Source organism: Eptesicus fuscus, chromosome 14 (genome assembly GCF_027574615.1).
Source record: "Eptesicus fuscus isolate TK198812 chromosome 14, DD_ASM_mEF_20220401, whole genome shotgun sequence".
Lineage (NCBI taxonomy): Eukaryota > Metazoa > Chordata > Mammalia > Chiroptera > Vespertilionidae > Eptesicus > Eptesicus fuscus.
Window position 1 is genome coordinate 14,906,199 of NC_072486.1, and position 15,483 is coordinate 14,921,681.

General features: G+C 39.4%; 2 protein-coding genes across 2 annotated transcripts in view; one reads left to right on the plus strand and one right to left on the minus strand.

The window, feature by feature from the left end:
• Window positions 1-406: 406 nt before the first annotated feature.
• ABCB5 (ATP binding cassette subfamily B member 5) overlaps window positions 407-15,483 on the minus strand; it is an 83,976-nt gene continuing 68,899 nt past the window's right edge. The window contains exons 21-27 of the mRNA XM_008148273.3: window positions 14,111-14,211; window positions 12,953-13,093; window positions 7,919-8,075; window positions 7,151-7,348; window positions 5,118-5,324; window positions 2,200-2,346; window positions 407-604 (exon numbers count right to left, since the gene is read on the minus strand). Of these exons, the coding sequence (XP_008146495.2) occupies window positions 407-604; window positions 2,200-2,346; window positions 5,118-5,324; window positions 7,151-7,348; window positions 7,919-8,075; window positions 12,953-13,093; window positions 14,111-14,211 (1,149 nt within the window). The remainder of the gene's footprint in view (window positions 605-2,199; window positions 2,347-5,117; window positions 5,325-7,150; window positions 7,349-7,918; window positions 8,076-12,952; window positions 13,094-14,110; window positions 14,212-15,483) is intronic.
• LOC129151493 (thymosin beta-4-like) lies at window positions 14,253-14,682 on the plus strand. The gene is made up of 2 exons (XM_054726590.1): window positions 14,253-14,321; window positions 14,516-14,682. Exons 1-2 carry the CDS (start codon window positions 14,253-14,255, stop codon window positions 14,645-14,647), a joined length of 201 nt encoding a protein of 66 aa, XP_054582565.1. The 3' UTR covers window positions 14,648-14,682.

The following is a 15,483-nucleotide window of genomic DNA, read 5'->3' on the forward strand; positions in this document are numbered from 1 at the left end:
CTTTTTTTTTTTTTTCCTGTAATGCCACAGGCCCAACTACATCTTACTCTTTCTTTGCTAAAATCTTTCAGCTTATGTCCCTCTTGGAACATACTCCCGGTTTCATGCAGAAGTCAATGGAAAATAGATTCACTTTGCAGATACCGCTTTACAAGCAAGTATGCTAGAGCATTTTTATCAAGTGAAGCATACAGGCATTGTCTCACTCAGATGAGTTTAGAACATTCTTGTTTGCTTTTACAAACCTGAAGGGAAGATGGTATGTAAACAGAACGTGTCTGTACTTGAAAAGCATGATTCTAGATATGATATATACAGTCTAGGAGATCAAAGCATGCCACATGATTACTAAGTACCTTCTCTTTGCATTACACAAAGATCAAAACATGTGCTAACTCCAATAGCATCACTGCACCGACTGTGCATTTACTAATTTAAAATATATGTCTTGGTTTCTCAGGAGCTCTTGATGAGTTCCCCACTCCTTTACTTTTCCGTTGTGCAGAACCACTATCAGATCTGCATTCTGTATTGTGGAGAGTCTGTGAGCCACCACTAGGCACGTCCTCCCCTTACTGGCCTGATCAAGGGCCTGGTGAACCACCTGCAAGAGAAAAGGACTTGTGATCACCAGCTCAGATTAGATGCTAATAAACTCGCCCAAATCAAGCCAATTAATAACAGTCTTGGTTTATTTGCTTATTCCCAAGGACGTTGCCCTACTTTGAGAAATAGTCGTCCTATTCAATAGAAATCTAGAAAAAGCAACTATGGACACTTTGAGTAAGACTTGGTTAGACAAGCTTTTGTGACAATGAATAAAAATGAAATGGTTATCTGTATATAAAAGTAAGTGGTTCCAAACTCAAAGTCAGAAAGTGTATTTCTATGGAAGTAGAATGATCTAATTTACTTTCTTCATTTCTTCTCATAGTATTTTTTTTTTTTTTTTGGTCAAATTTATCTGTAAAACTTTCCTGATTAAAACAGCATCCTAACTGCAAAGAGGTCATAAGGCTGTATAAAGGAAATGAGACTGGAGGGTAAAAAGCAATATTTGTTGAATATATAAAATGTCCCAATGATGGATAGCTTATTTAAATCTTTGCAATAAGCCTGTAAGGTGGGGTTATTTTTACTTTTCTGATGAGTAAACCGAGATTTGAAAAGCCCTGGTCACTTGACCAAGGTCACACTGCCAGTAACTGATGAATCCAAGATAACAGCCTCGATATCTGATTTTTTTTAAAAAAGTTTTTTCATCACACATGGTCTCCTTGGAAATCAAGAATGATAGTAATCTACAAATAGCATCTGAGTGGGGTTAACCAAATGAGTTCTTAGATCAGACACCCTCTATTAGAATTTAGAGGAAGTCGCTTAACTTTTCTAAGCCTCAGTGTTCTAATCTGTAAAATGAGCATGATGATAAAATAATCTAATCCATTGAATTGCTATGAGGCTTGAGATGACAGCATATAATAACGAGTACTCAATAAATACAGGGTAGGACCAACACAGGTTTACAGTGATGAGTATGGGAGACACAGAGTTTATTCTTGGTGTTATTTTCCATACGAACAACTGTAAGCCTACTTTTGCCTTACCCTGTATTAATGATTATCTCTTAGTTGACCAATGTTCATGTAACAAATAAGTGCCTAATAGGTGAAAAACTACTAGGGGACAAGGACATAGCAAAATTAAACGTCTGAAGGAGTTTGCAGTATGGGTCTGTCACATGCGTTTGCTTCCTGGTTCCCTTCCCAAACTGAGCTAATTATAGAAGGTGGAGTAACTAGCAGGCTCCCACACTAAAGTGTAGAGCACTTTGTTACACAGGTAGACTGCCTTATTAATTTGTTTGGCTTTATGGGACTAATGACAAAATAGAAAAGTTAATTTTCTTGTGCTTTTTCTTTGAATGGAGAAACATTTCAAGTATCAGGCCCCTTTTTTGATAATGAGACAAATCCAAGAGGGAACACCTTTCTAGAACATGAGATGCCCTGTGTCCCAATTCCCTCCTACTTCCCCCATCTCTTCACCAGCCTCTAACCTTAATTAGAACTGGTGACCCTATGACTACAATGATCTCCAGGCCTTTCTTTCTCTAAACTGAACTCCCCCCTCCCCCCCCCATGATTCTCCACTCTCATATGTAATATTATATTCTGAGATGAAAAAAGAGGATGTTACCTTTTCATTCTCATTGTCAAGGGATGAAGTGGCCTCATCCAACAATAAAATTTTTGGTTTTCGGAGAAGAGCCCTTGCAATAGCTAGTCTTTGCTTTTGGCCGCCAGAAAGCTGTGTTCCTTTCACTCCAACTTGTGTGTTGTATTTCTATTACAGGAACATGCAATTAAGAAAGTAAGGCTTGGTTATTTAAATTAGCACGGCAACTGTGGGTGAGAACCATCTAAATATTTCAAATTTTGCTACTCTGGAAAATTTGTGTCCCAACAAGTACTGAAATATATTCTTGTGCTTTGTTGCAAATGAATGCTAAACCAGCAGTAAACACTACCATCTCATTTACATATCAAATCTAGTCACAGGCAACAGACCTTTGCCATTATGCTCCTACAAAGGAATTGTTTGAATTAAAGCATAAGAGAAAAAACAATTGGCAAAAAAAAAAAAAAAAAAAAGAAGTGCCAAGTAAACACAAATCTTTTTCCATTAAGTTACATTACCTTCTATTTTCAGGTCAACATGATTTAAAGTATCTAAACACAAGGAAATTATTGGGTCCCTTCATTTGAGCTCTTGTTAAATCTCTACAGGCATGTCTATCTCTCCAGCTGCCAGGATGCTGTGCTCGGTGACAGGGTGCTGCCTGGCAATAAGTCAGGTTGGCATCACATTTAGCACTTCACAGTGTTTCTACAGCTCTCCTACTTACTAATGAATTACCCCTTCTCCGGTGTTTCCCTCTACAGATGGGAAAAGAGAATGTCTCATATCCTGCAGCCTTTGGAGTCCGCTAGATCACGAGTGGTCAGTTCAGTTGGCGAAAGCAGCCTCCTGCTTGCTTTCTAGATTGTCCTATTAAATCTTCCTCCGTCCAGGGTTTCACACTGCTTTCTAGTAGTGGTTGCGTTTATCTAACAAATGCATTATCTATCGTACCCCGACAAGAATGGGAGGATGGATCTGTTCTACTGGAAAGCAGGTCCAAGTGTACAGCCTTCTAAAGGTGGATCCTGTAGCCGCACCTCAGAGAAGATGCAGCATGTGATTATATGCTGTTCATTTTGTCTTGGCATCATGGAGATGCTTGAATCAATTGCCTTTCCCTTCACATCTGACTGTCACTGGGGCAAAGCTGGTATTGAGAGAGCCTATGACACAGCCGTAAGACAAATGTGTCTACTTCATTCAAAACTCATTTTTTTAATTTAAAATGTGCAGTTGCTTTCTTTATATCAAACAATGGATGTCTGAATTACTAATGCTCAGTGAAAGCATTTTTTTCTGAAGTGAAATGCTATACAAAGAAAACAGACTTCCAACTATCTCCTCTGAGATTTTATCTGGGAATGCCAGCAGGCTGGACCCCCTCCTCCTGAAATGTATTTTGTAAAATTTGGAATTATAGGGTAGGGTAATCTGAAAAAAACGTGTCATTCATTTCCACACACTGCAAAGTTCCCATCTAAAGTAGAGATCTAACCTCCAACCTAAAACAGAGAATGGGGAATGATCATGGGTTTGTAGCTCTTTTAACTAGTCTCACTTAAATTGTACATGGATTTTCCCATGTAGCTGAAGAAGGTACAAGACTAGCTTAGAAATCACTTTGCATTTTTGGCCTTCTCTGGATTATAGGAAAATATAAGTCTCAAGAATGAATTGGATGAAAATCAAATTCAGATGTTTTTGCCTATCATAGGCAGAACAGATTATAAATGTAGATATAAAGGTAGATATACAAAAACATTTTCAGATACTTAAACTGACGGTTTGTTTTTTTAATAAACCATAGAGTTCCATTCTTTCCTGTTTAAACTGAAAACATGAATCAATTTTCTGGCAAACACTGAGATGGTGAATGCCCTGAAATCACCTGTTTTATGAGATGAAGGGGCAATGGCTTCTTAATACGGGCCTGGGGCTAAAAGCCACTTGGGTCCTGGAGGGAACATAGAAAAGATCTAATCCTAAATCAGTTGCATTCTGGAAAATCCGCGGGGGCCCTGGGGTGGAGTTGCAGGGTGGTTCCAGTGGTCAAAGTCCTAGTCAAGAAGCCATGGTGTGGCTTCACTGAGCTGCCACTGTGTGATACTGTGGGGACTATGGCGCATCCACACCTGGTCTGTTTCTCAGAGGAGCCTTAAGACCAAGGTGGTGTTGCAACTCATCTCCCATGCTCCAGGTTGATATTTCCAAGTGCCTGAAGGTCATCTGCATGGCATATACCACAGATGTATTACCCTTAGCACGCTTCAAATTAACTCCCTGGTATTCACCCTCCTGAATCCCCAAAGGTTATAGAAGGTGTCCAGGAAGGCCTCTACAAAGGTGACATTTGAAAGGGCTTGAAAGTGAAGCAGCTGGTTCTGCAAAGAGCCAGAGGAAGGGAGGTCCCAGCTGAAGAAGAAACAAGTGCACATGTCCTGAGGTAGGGAAGAACTTGACGTGTTCATGAGCTAGAAAAGAGGCCAGTGTGGTTAGAGCAGAGCCAGCACGTGGTGAGGAAGGGGTTGGAGAGGTATACAGGGCCAGATCACAGAAAGCCTTGCCAGCCACGTGAGGAATTTGAACTTTATTGTAAGTGCAAAGGGATACCATTAAGAAGTTTTCAACCAGGAGTTTTTCAACATAAAAACTAATGTTTTTAAAGGATCCCTCTTAGTTGCTGTGAGGAAGAAGAAGAAGAAGAAATAATAAATATATTAAATAATAATTCAGCGGATATTAAAATAGTTTGGTCTCGGAAAAATAGTCACATAAAAATGTCAAACGTTGCGTTTACATATAACTTTACATTAGATGCTGGTAATAAATACATGGTATAACACATGGAGCACGTAAAGCAACCCTTTAACCTCACTGAACTACTTAGGCTAAGTCGGCAGCTTTGAAGTTCAAGATTTCAGATATTTTCTTACCTCAGGGAGACTCTCAATAAAAGAGTGGATATTTGCTGCACTCGCTACTTCTTTGATCTCATCTAATGGCACAGCACGGCTGGTATCACCGTAGGCGATGTTCTCAGCAATGCTGGAGTTGAAGAGCACAGGCTCTTGAGAAACGATTGCTATTTGGGAACGAAGCCATTGTATGTTCAATTCCTTCGCATCCACACCATCAAATAGCTGCCAAAACCAGAATGGAGAATGGTATGTGAAGATCCAACACTGTATCATGTTACAGTTCACTGTATTCAAACACACAAATCATAACGAGAAGGTTAGGCATTCAAGCTATTTAGCAGTATAATGTTACTCAAGGAAGGCTCATCAATCATATGTCTCAATCTAGCGGACAGTGAGTAAGTGACTAAAATGCCAACTCCTACACTTACTTGACGTTTCTAGGAATGGCCATATATTCTGGAGACCTACCCAGAGTCCAGAATAGAGCCTGCTGCTCTGTACTTAAGTCACGTGGAAAATGACCAACCTCCACCATAACAGGACCCCACTTTATTAAAGCCCAGAAAGAGAGTATGTATAGACTGATACAGTAGCCCACATGTAGAAATATGTCATTGTGCACACAGCCATGTTTATTTATATGTCCATATAACATCAATCAACCTACTCTGTGAGGGGGCTCTTTAGCACCAGGGAAATAGTGGTAAATACGACAAAGCTCTTGCCCTCCTGCACCTTGTATTCTGGTGGGGAGAGGCAGGCAATAATCACACTAACAACTCAAACTAGAAAAAGAAAGTGTCATAAAGACAGGATAATGGGAGAGAGAATGATTGAGGATGTGGGGATGTGGGATGAATGTGGGTGGATGCATTATTTTCTATGGGGTCACGTAAGAAGCCCTACCTAAAAGTAGCATTTAGACCGAGACATGAATGATGAGAAGGAGCCAGCAAAGAAGAATAAAAGCATTCTAACCAGCATAATAGGAAGATCAAAGACCCATAAGTAAGTTTAAAGAACATAGACACACAGTGTACAATGAGCTGGGGGAGAGGGGTGATAGGGAAGGAGTTTGGAGAGAGAGGCAGGTGCCAGATCATGAAGGACCTTGAATGATGCTATGGACTATGGGTTACTCTAACTGTGATGGGAAACCATTGGGGGTTTTAAAGGAGGGAGTGTCATATGCTATGTGCAGACAGATGAGTGGTACCTAATAGCAGTACTCATTGTGGACTTATTATTGGTAAAAAGGGAGCCATTTTGGACCATTCCATTCTGCAAACAGTCATTGAGAATCTGTGATTGGGGAAAAGACTGTAAATTGCAAGAAAATAAGGACGAATAAGGACTGATAGAAGTCTGACTTTTAGAGGCTTATGCTTTTTTTGTGAGAAGAAAGAGGCAGAACAGGAGGTTGTGTTTGTGTATGTGTGTAATGTGGTGGTGGTTGTGGGGAGAGGATTAGTGAAAACCTGAATATACTGTAGAGTAAGAAAAGTCCCAGGTGAGAAAAACAGTCTTTGGAGTTTAAGGAGGGAGAGGTTGCTTTTTTTTTTGAGATCAGATTTCAGGACTTAATAGAACTGATTCTGATTGTCCCTAATCATGCACAAAGTTTTGGGAATTGGAGGTGGAAGGGTTGAAGATGGTCAGTGGGAACAGCAAAAAGCCTGAGCCAGAGAAGCAGAGGAAACTGTTATCTCTGCCTTAAACCAGAGCAGAATAAAGAGCCCGGGGATGGATATTAGGCCGGTCCTCCAACACCCGTATTTTAAAAGAATTCCATGGCTTATAAGATGGAAATTTCTACCCCCATAATGGCTGAAGAATCTTTGGGTCTTTACCCTTAGCGTCAAAGTCCTATCCATCTTTCCTATTATTGGTTTGCTTGTCCTCTTAAGTTAAGGGATAGTTTTTTTTTTCTTTTAACTACTGTACTGTTTGCCCTACCCAAACCAGTGAAGATACTTAAACCCAAGAGAATGTTTAAGAATAGCACCACTAATCCCCAGAAAAGTTGTATTTAAATTAAGTCTTACTATTTGTCCTCTCATGGGATCATAAAATCTCTGCAGAAGTTGGACAGAGGTGCTTTTCCCACAGCCACTGTTCCCAACAAATGCTACTGTCTTCCCTTTCTCAATACTGAGGGATAAGCCACGGAGGATGAGAACGTCTGGGCGACATGGATAGAAGAAAGAGACTTCCCGAAACTCTATATTCCCTTCACATATGTCCTGTGAAAGAAAGTTGGCAGTGTTTAGAAAGGTTGTAACCCATTATAGCACATTGGCTTAGCACTTTCTGACAACTGAACATGTTTCCACACTACTTTAATTTTAAATATCATATTCCTCTCTGTGGAGCTGCTGCCTGCACATTGGTTTCTGTTACTTTTTAAAAATATATATTTTATTGATTTTTTTTTACAGAGAGGAAGGGAGAGGGAGAGAGAGTTAGAAACATCAATGAGAGAGAAACATCAATCAGCTGCCTCCTGCATACCCCCCAACTGGGGATGTGCCCGCAACCAAGGCACATGCCCTTGACCGGATTGAACCTGGGACCCCTGAGTCCACAGGCAGATGCTCTATCCACTGAGCCAAACCGGTCAAGGCTGGTTTCTGTTACTTTTGTTTAGATTTTTATATCTGCGCTTCTTGTTGTCTTCACTACTGGACTTCACAAAGTTGCTTAAAAGCCCAGGTTTCCTTCAGCTTCACTACCCAGGCACAGTCCAGTCTAGAGATTAGCTTAATATGGACAATTAACAATAAGTGGACATTGAAAATCATAGTTGTGCTTACTGGTTTTTTCCCTTCTTGACTATAGCTTTCTATAGTTGGTTTCTTTTCCAATAAAGCAAACAGATGTGCAGCCCCGGATTTGGCTCTCGAATACTCAGGTGCCAAAGCAAGTGTTTCTCCAATGGCCATAGCTCCGTATGCAATTGCAGTAAAAACTCTATCAAAAGATAAAGCATTTGAATCTAGTTAGGTTCATTTCAAACAATGGAGCTCCAAAAGTAAAGGAAAAAGCAGGCACAGGAATATAATCTTTTGATCCAGACAACACCACTAATGCTGAAGGCCCAATAATGATCTTTCTTGTAATTTTCTACCACGTAGTTATTGTCCCTCGCTTTGTACACCACAATAACCTTTGAGGTTCAGGTAATTTTAAAAGTTTCTCTTCCAGATAAGAGACACGGATCAAAGGTCCTAACTAGTGAATGTTTTCATATACGTGATGCCATCTGATCACCTAGGAGATAAGGAGGGCAGGAACTCGTACAACTTTCTAACAGATGAAGAAACTCTAGCCTAAAGAAATCAAGCCATTTGCCTAGGGTCACATAACTGTGAAACTGTAGGACTGGACCTTGAACTTCCTTGTTCATTGTTCTCCCTTACATGGTGCTGTTTCGAATGGAAAGCTGGCCCGAACTCTAGATGTCTGCGTGTTGGAGTTTGTTATCACTTGTTTCCGTATTAGCATCTTCAGAAGGCCCTAAATATCAAATCTCGCTTGACTTGTCTCCTTCACATCCCTTCAGTCATTGATCCCTCTATTTAGACTTCTTATCTTGTCCTCCTCTCCTCTGGATAATCTCGGGGGAGGGGTGGGGCAGGAGTTGGGTGGCTGCCATTGCAGTGAACACTAAAAGAAGACTTTCCTGTTCTCCTTGTGTTAGCTAACGAAGGCTGCTTTCCTGATTGCAATGATGACTCACAGTTCTTCCAGGGCTTCCCAGCCTAGCAGAGCAGAGCTGGTGGTGGAGGTCTAGCTTGCATCCTCATCCCTTATTATTTCAAGCTATCAACCAACTGTCAATATTTATTCAAAACCTGCCTGTTTTGGTCAGTAAAGACTTTGGCTCTGTCTCTCAGGCAGTTTTCAAAGCTGTGGCTTTTATTATGACTGTACTGAAGGCTGTCAGGCCTTGATTCTTTCTTAGCCATGTGTTCTACTTAGCTTCCTGCTCATACGTATAGCAAAGAAGGAGAAACAGAGAGGAAAGCTCAGTAGTGGGGGTATGAAGAGTTACAGTAACCTCTGCTAGGCAATAATGGTTTCTGAACCAATTTGCAAAGGGCAAGTCAGCTAGAAACTAACTTAGAGGCACTAAAAATCGGAGAGGAGAAAATTATTTTGTATTTTTCAAAGTGTGCACAATTATAGGGAAGTGAGTCAAAAGTGTTACCTGGGCTAACAGAGGCAGAGGGGAGAGTTTTACTAAACATATATGTGTATGAGAACCTAAACAAGAGATTGTCTAAATGCTTGTGCAAGGCAGCAGAGTGAAAATGGAATCACCTTTTAAAAAAATGCTCATCCCAGAGAAACTTTTATAACAACAGAGATAAAAATAGCTTCTACCATAGAAAATGTATGTTGCCCCACTTTTTTTTTTTTTTTTTTGGAGGAAAAAGTTAAGGCTTATATTAACCACGCTGATAAACTGATATTATGAGCACATCAAGGCATTCTGCTGTTAAAACTCCCTTTGTGCATCTCCCTTTAAGGCTATAACACTATTATTTCTGAAATAACACTATTATTTCTGAAAGAGAGATAATTTATCCATCCCTATAGCTATAAATCATGAAAATACATCCTCATTTTATAGGGTGAGTAAAACATCTTTATATTTAACAATAAACTAAAATATGACTTTCCCAATTTTTATATAATTCTAGGAGGTTTCTGGTAGTGGCCAAAAGAAAACCCTAAGGTTTTAAGCAACTATGGAGAGCAGACTGGGATTCAGTTCCCATACCCCTATTTCTTTCTTTAAAAAAATTTTTTAAAATATATTTTTATTGATTTCAGAGAGGATGGGATAGGGAGAGAGAGATAGAAACATCAATGATGAGAGAGAATCATTGATCAGCTGCCTCCTGCATGCCCAACATTGGGGATCGGGCCTGCAACCCAGGCATGTGCCCTTGACCGGAATTGAACCAGGGACCCTTCAGTCCCCAGGCCGACACTCTATCCACTGAGCCAAACCAGCTAGGGCCCCATACCCCTATTTCTTAAAGAAAGTGTGATCCTCAGATTGTGTGCCTCAGAATAATCCAGAATATTTGGTAAAATGTAGATTCCTGGCCCTATACCAGATCTACAAATACCTGGGTTAGATTTGTGGGGGAGCTTCAGATGGCTGCATTTTAATCAGCTCCATGATTGGTGAGTTAGGACGCTGTTGATTTAGAGAATGACACAAAGATCTTTTTACTTAAGGAGGATTCTAGTAGGAGGGAGTTTCTTTGTAATCTCTTCCACTCAGTTGACTAGATAGAAAGCTGTCGATCACCCTAGATTCTGGAAGGCACAGTCTTCTAGGCCAGGTGTAATTTAGTGTATCTAAAGAGACACTTGTGACATATTCATGGTAGTTGGGGGCTACATTGGGTTTCTAAGAAGATTGGAGACTTTGATGTTGAAGACAAACCTCATCTGTTCACATTTTTTGCACAGCCATGTACCCCTATTTCCCAGAGACTCTCCTTTGCCCATACTATAAAAGTATGGGTATCCTTATTTTGTCTGTAGATTGGTTGTATGAAACTCAAAATGTGATATTAGTTGCCTTAGCTCAGATAGCTCCCTGTTTCTTTCCTCAGGACACTGGGCAATACCAAAGTGATAGTGTTCATTAATCATTACTCTTATGTTAATATTCTATATATGTTCTGAGAGCTAAAATGCTTGTCTCCAGAAATTAACCTTTTTATGAATTTAATGTAAGTAATTCATGAAACGTGGTACACCAGAAGGAGAAGAAATTTTTGTATTGGGGCCTTCTGATTCTCTTATATTTTAGGGTCATAAAATAACATTAAACAAGTTACTTGTTCCATTTATGTTAAGAATCAGTCCAGTCCTAGATATTCAAATGTTCAGAAAGCTAAGCAAGAAGTTTTTAAAAATATAATTTTGCAGAAAGATTCTATGCAAAACTTTCTACAGAATTGGTGACAATAGTAATCATAATGATGATAATAATAAAAAATGTCTACCAAGCAAAGCCTCTGCCATGTTGAATCATGAACTAAAATCTGTGCTGTGCCACTTGCTGATTAAGTGACTTTGGGCAAGTTAGGTAATTTCCTTCTTGAGTCTTAATTTTCCCCATCTGTAAAATGGGCATTATAATATTTCACAAGGTAGTTGAGAAGACTAGTCAGATAATGCATGAAAATTCCTTAATACTTGAGTAAGGTTTGTTATTGTGATTATCATATGAACAGAATGGTTGGCATCTTCAAAGGCCCTTTTCAAGAAACATCCTGCCTAATTTCACTTGCAGGCATGATAGTGATCAGCATGACGTTGAGGTTGTATGTTTTTTTTTGTTGTTAATCCTCACCCGAGGATATTTTTCCATTGATTTTTTTTTTTTTTTTTAGAGAGAGTGCAGGAGGGGGAGAGGAGGGCCTGAAGGAGGAGGGAAGGGAGGGAGAGAGAGAGAGAAACAGAGACGGAGATGTATCAATAGAGACACATCAATTGGCGACTGGGCTACTCAGCCAATGCTCTAACCACTGAGCTATCAGCCAGGGCAAAGTTGTATCATCCTTTAACTAAAAAAATTCTTTACTTAGTTTTAATCTAAACGAATCTCAGTATGTAGAAGTAAACTCCCAATTATAAACATCCTATTTTTATATAAATAGTTGTCTTTGACTTAGTTCCAGTCCTGCTACCAAAGTACCTAGTGTTAGACGTGTGGATATAGAAGGTAAGAAAAACAGAAGAATCTATGAAAAACAGGAGTAATGTGAAAACTCTGACTTTGGAAGCACATTTCCAGGAATGACTAGACTGCTTAATTATGCAGTCCAAATTTCCCCTTTTATTTAGTCATTCATTCAATAAATATTTATTATGTGCCTACTATGTGTCAAGCTTTTGTTTTTGGTTCTAGGGCAACATTAGTGACCAAAACAGGTTAAGCTCTGCTCTCCCTAAGCTTACAGTCTATGCAGTCAATAAATAAGGAAACAAAAAGATAATTTTATATAGTGGTAAGTGTTATACATAAAACATGGTAATAGAATAGAGAGTGACGATGAGGAGGGGCAAGGGGACTACTTAGGGCCATCAGCATAAGTCTCTTTGAAGAATGCACTTAGGAGCAGAGGCCTGGATGATGAGAAAGAGGCAACTCGGCAAAGACCTGGGGAATTATTATATGAGACAGAAGGAAGACTGATTTACAGTCACCTATATATATATAAAAGGCTATATATAAAGTGTCCCCTCAGGAGTTTGAAAGACTGGGAGTTTGATCACTTGCAATGATGTGTGCTGACCACCAGGGGACAGTATGGAACATGTTGGGTGACCAGTGGTGGTGGCGGGGCACTGAGGGAGCTAGGGAAGGAGGAGGCGGGGAGGCGGGGAACCTGATTGGCCCTGATCATCGGCCAGGCCTAGGAACCCTACCTGTGCACGAATTTCATGCACCGGGCCTCTAGTATTTGATAAAACCATCTCCACTTTGAGAGTTCCATGAAGCCTCACAGATTCCGGAGGAATGGATGACCAGAAGTCATAGTTTACCCCTCTCCACATTCCCAAATTCTAATAAACTGAAACAGGAGCAATTTAGTTAGGAACTGAATTCAGATTACCTGTATTATATCACTATCAGTATTTTACCAGCTAGACTACACTTACATATATAAAAAAACTAAAAAAACATTAAAAAGTTTCCCCAGCATGCCTTTCCCACATATATGATTAAAATGATAATGCTATAAACTACACACATTTCTGGTCAATTTCAGTACATGACTCATTAACAGGGTTTATATTTTTGTACAACTTACATGAACATGCCCTCCGGGGTCATTCGTCCAGCTTGAATTAAATAGACTCCAAATCGAAACCCCACTGCATAGGCAAAATATACAAAAGCATGGCTGAAGGCATAACAGACCCCAATGATCTGTGCTTTCTTCAGGGTATTTCTGAAATGCACAAAATTTACTAAATAATGGGTCATAAGGTATACCAAGCACATTTTAATAAATGCAGAGTAATGAGTATAGGAGATTAGACATATTATTTAGGGGACATACATTTTTCTAAGAGGTAGTTATTTTTTAACAACTAAAAATTATTATAGAGAAAACAGAAAATGTAATGATTTTCTCTATAGCTATACACTTAAAATAAAATAAAAACTGATTTGAGAGAGAAACATCTATATATTATTCCACATATTTATGCAGTCATTGGTTGCTTCCTGTATGTGCCCTTTCCAGGGATCAGACCCACAACCTTGGTGTATTGGGATGATGCTCTAACCAACTAAGCTACCCGGCCAGGGCTTATAGCTATACACTTAATTCAGTATAACAAGTTGCCTCTATTTACTTTCAAATGAATGGGTAAGTCTGTCAGAGGACAGTTAATGAAAGAGTTAAGGAGATCTGGTTGAGAAGTTAAAATATTTTCTATCCTAATCTTTCACTAGGAGATTAAATAGTGAAATTAAATACCAACCACAAGCATGTGCATAACAGAGTATAAAACTATCTCTCTGATAAAGTAATACAAAGAGTATCAGTGAGTAAATGTGCTTAGGATGACTAGTTTAAAATTAAAAGGGGTGATCACATTTATTACGTATACATTTGTTTTAAAAATGTGAACCATTTTAGAGATTCAATTTAAAAGGCTGAGCACTCTTTTTTTAAAAAAATATATATTTCCCCAGTCATACTTTAGGAAATAAGAAGAAGGTACACATTTAGTACAAGCACATGGCAATGTGGGAGGACCTAAAACATATTCTAACCGTGCTTATTTTTTATTCCTCTTTTGGTCTCCGCTTGGTGAAGCCAAATGAGAAATTATGCTATGGCATTGTTAGGAAAGATTCAGAGAAAATGGGTTGGCAGGCAAATCACTGGGGTCATCAGGAGTACAGCCTTTACAGGAGCCAACTATGGTTAATGGAGTCAGTATGGATCTACAATCACCTGTGCTGAGTCTGAAGCGTCTCCTCATATTTCTGCTCAAAAGCTTTTCCTCTTGTCAATGATACTATTGTGCGTATATTCTCCACAGCTTCAGTTGCTATCTTATGAAACAGGACAATAAAAGGGAGAAATAAAATTAATAATGGTTAAAATTCTCCTGGTTGTGAATTTCAGTCATTTATACAGGGGATATATTGAGTACATCAACTCAGTAAGTTTTCCTAATGAGTTTTTTTTAGCTTCCTTTTTTTCTTTCCCCAAAATAAGATAAGAAAATAACATTTCAGGATAGATAACAGCCTCAAGGAAAACTTTTAAAAAGATTTAGTCCAACTCGGCGGCGGTCACTGAGCAGGTCGGACTTCTCTCGTGCGCGCACCTCGCTGGGCTTCCTCTGCAGCCAAGTCTGACAAACCCGATGTGGCTGAGACTGAGAAATTCGATGGGTCGAAATTGAAGAAGACAGAAACGCAAGAGAAAAACCCACTGCCTTCAAAAGAAACGACTGAACAGGAGAAGCAAGCAGGCGAATCGTAATGAGGCACGCGCCGCCAATATGCACTGTGCATCCCACAAGCCCTGCCTTCTTATTTTACTTCTTTTAGCGTTTAACTTCGTAAGGTGCAAAGAGGTTGGACCAGGTTAAGTGACTGTGCTGCCCCCTTTCACATCAGAACTGCTGACCACGGAGGCCGCCCCTGCCGCTCCCATCTGCCCGGCTGGCTGGCGGGGAAGCGGGGGAACTGGCTTGTTGGTGAAGGAACGAGCTGGGTGGGACGAGGGTGAAATCTAAACACCAAGCTGGTCCAAGGGCTCCTGCGGGCTGTAAGATGCAGTTTAATCAGAGTGCCATTTTTTTTTTTATGTTCAAATGATTTTAATTATCGGAATGCACAATTTTTTAAATATGCAAATAAAAAGTTTTAAAACCTGAAAAAAAAAAAAAAAGATTTAGTCCACTGACCTAAATTTAGCTTCTGTCAAGTCTTCACTGAACTTCTATTTAAACTGGTTCCATAGGCAGAAGGATAGGATCAAACAGTAGTGAGCATTATGTTCCTATGTAATTATGCCAAGGAACTGCCCTATGAATTACAAGATAATTCAAGGAGAAGACAGTAGAGAGAATAAAATAAATAACTATTTTATTCTAGCACAGAAAGGCAAATAGCAACCAAAAGGCTCAGGAAACATTGCAGTAAAGGAAGATGGGGTATGGCTACAGAATTCTTTATAAGCTATAGTCATTACTCATTTTGGTATCTGTGAACTTAAGAAGTACTTAATTAAAATATAATGAATGCTTTCCCATATTTATATAGTTTTAAAAAGGAGTAATCATGTGGGATCCAAAAGGGAGGAGAGTTTTTGCT